The 2,986-nt window shown below is 44.8% G+C and overlaps 1 protein-coding gene across 1 annotated transcript in view; it reads right to left on the bottom strand.

Moving 5' to 3' along the window:
* olfm2a (olfactomedin 2a) overlaps positions 1 to 2,916 on the bottom strand; it is a 45,510-nt gene extending 42,594 nt beyond the window's left edge. Inside the window, exon 1 of the mRNA XM_034894697.1 lies at positions 2,455 to 2,916. Within this exon, the coding sequence (XP_034750588.1) occupies positions 2,455 to 2,511 (57 nt within the window). The 5' untranslated portion in view covers positions 2,512 to 2,916. The remainder of the gene's footprint in view (positions 1 to 2,454) is intronic.
* Between the last annotated feature and the right edge of the window lie 70 nt (positions 2,917 to 2,986).

The raw sequence follows: 2,986 nt of genomic DNA, 5'->3' as shown, positions 1-2,986 counted from the left end.
GGGGGGGGGGGGGGGGGGTCCTGTCATGCGTGGTTTGAGGTGCACACGCCACAGCGAGACATCTGTGCCAAGGTCAAGCAGGTACCCATCTATATAAGCACCCCTGGGCTTTCTGGGTACTTAACAAACACATGCAGTGAACGAACAAGGGTGTCCGTCTCATTGAAGCGCTGTAAATATTTCATATATATGCCTGAACTGAGACTGTGACGGAAAATATCTCAACTCCATTCGTTGGGAGTGTTACTCTCATTGTAGTAGATCTGCAAGAACTCATCAATTCTTTATGTTTACCGTGCAATCTTAAGAGAGACTGGTAGCGTTATATTTTCTTTCAGACCTTTAAATATTTAATGTAAACACTTACAACAAATTGTTCTCTAAGGCCAATTGCAGTATGAAACCACTGAAGAAGCGGTTGAGATATCATAGTTAGTTAACATCTACATTTTCCGTGTCACATTCGCGTTAAGTGTTTAACCGTGACATGTATTTCTCTTTATTTATTAAAGGACATCCAGAGTGCATTGTGGATGTGTGTATTATAGACACGTTGTGTGATTGGCTATTTTTCACTTGAAGTGTTAGAATTAGTTATAAGATTCGATTTTTGACCATTTTTCAGTTGAGGTTAAAATAGTTATTATGCAACTTAATAACTTATTTAATGTAAAGGAGGTTTAAGAGGCCCACCAACACGTCTTCAAGGTTCATTTTGTCGTGCAGCTAGGGATGTTCAGTGTGATTGTTACATCAGTTAGAGCCCAGGGAACTCCTGCATCTGGTTTCAGACTGAAATCAATTGTTCATCTAATGCCATCTGTGCTGCACATGTTATACTTTGAACCTGACACACAGGTGTACAGTACAGCCTGCTCATCAGCGTACATCCTTTAGACTGAAAGCATATAGCTTCTGTTAAAAGTCAACTGCAGTGTCCACCTGTCCTGTAGACATGACATGTTATAGCATATTCCTAGTTTTTGCAACAATTGGCCACATCTTATTTGAATATTTATCAAATGATAAACAGATAACCATTGTCAGTTTGTGTGAAAAGTTTACCAAACCCAAAACACAGGCCTATTATCTGTACTGTTTAGGGGCCTTAGAGATGAAACACCTGGTGAGTGACCACACTGTATCCCACTGTTACTTTCATCTCTCATATCACTTACTGTTCATAAATAGCCTACATTGCTGTTCCATTTGTTGAGCATCCTTTTACATTTATATTGTTTGTGTTGTTTTGTACATAGCCCTGCGATGTGTCTGGTGGCCTTGGCCAAATGGTAACACACCCCGCCAACGTGCGAGGAGGCGCTGTCTGTGGTGCTACATTGACTCCGTCTGCTGCTTTGAGCCGAAGGCGCGACACGGCGCTGTGCGTGGTCCTGAATATAATGCTGCATGGAGCTAAAGGTGCGAACCGGCGCCGTCCAAAACAATGATCGGATTTCACGCACTCCTAAATAACAGCCACATGGCAGCTACTTTATGAGCAGACCTTATACTTTCTAAGCTGGCATGGCTCGTGCTCAACACTACATGTCTGCTGACTATCTGAATCCCTGCAAGTTCAAATGCTCGTGCCTCAACTGAAAGCTTTTCTGGGTCGAATAATTTACCGTCCTTCACTTCAATTTACAACTGTCACATCAAAGCTCGTCATTTTCACCAAGGGGACGCGGCTTTACTCGAGTGTCATGCACTACAGCATGCCAAACATCTGCAGGAGCTACAACCATTTGTTGGAGCCGCTCTGAGGCGATAGGCCTCCTAATTACGAATCTCGTGGTCGCATTCACACACCACACAGAGATGCTGTAGACAAAATGTCAGTGTTGGCGTCCATCGCTCAGTTCTTTCAGTCTGCTTGATCGGTCACAGCGGACCTCGCGGAGCCCCTGGACCTCCGTCAGTGATGGAGAGGTAAGGTCGGTAAAAAACGATCTCCGGGCCGGGCATCAAACGTATCAGAAATCAATTAAAACCTTGTCGTCACCATGTAAACCATCATGCATTCCATTCATTGTAATTCATACTACAAACTGCATTACGATTTATGTCAGTCTAAAAATGTCCAAGATATCAATTTCAGGAAAAGAAACTGCAAGTGAGTCAAGTCAAGTTCAGGTGAATTTGATCTTCTCTGAAGTTTACCTCGGCTACGTTTTCCTTGCTTGTCCTTAGCACGCTGGGTTGCAAACTCATACATTCAAATGAACAACAGCAGTTTTCCTATTTAATGCTGCAACATGCATGCAGTCTTTGCACTGACTTAACATAATATCTCTCCTTTTTTATCTGTGATACAGCTCGTTCTAAGCCATTGGTTCTTACTTAAATGATTATCGAAAAATCAGAATTCATTGCCAGGTGCTCAGCACTGCTTTGGGAACTTTTAAACATTGCTTATTCATAGCGTGCACGCGTTTGTGCCGGAGTCCTCACCTCACAGGGAATGGCAGCTAACATCACAAGCAGGAACATGGCACTGAAGAGATGCATCCTAGTCGAAATGATAGCGTCCCAACCGACACCAGTCCCCGCTGTTCTCCCCCCGTTCTTGTCCCTTACTGGGGCGGTTTCTTCAGATACAGAGGGATTCCTTTAATGCTCTGTCGGCTGTGCGCACCCAACCTCATCACCAAGACGCACGGCAGCCCTCTCCGCGTGTCTTTCGTGCAGCATAGACTCTTTTGCGGGTAGCGAAAGCAAAACCTGAAAATTTCCCAGCATGGAAAACTCCTCTGATAATGTATTATCTCGGCGGACCCCTCCTTCCTGCAGAATAACTGCAACTGAGCGAGAAAGCGCGGAGGAGAGTCGCAGAGGTTGGAAGGTGACTGCTGTGCTTGCAAGGTGCGAACGCTAGGAGCAGCACGGCTATGTGCCAGGAGATCAGTCAAAGAAGTAGCACTCTTTGACGCAGCCAAGCGTGGCCGTGCGTGCGGAGAGAGAGAGAGAGAGAGAGAGAGAGAGA

The sequence above is a fragment of the Etheostoma cragini genome, chromosome 15 (genome assembly GCF_013103735.1).
Source record: "Etheostoma cragini isolate CJK2018 chromosome 15, CSU_Ecrag_1.0, whole genome shotgun sequence".
Taxonomy (NCBI): domain Eukaryota; kingdom Metazoa; phylum Chordata; class Actinopteri; order Perciformes; family Percidae; genus Etheostoma; species Etheostoma cragini.
Note: the sequence above shows the minus strand (reverse complement) of the source record. Positions and strands in the feature narration are given on the sequence as shown.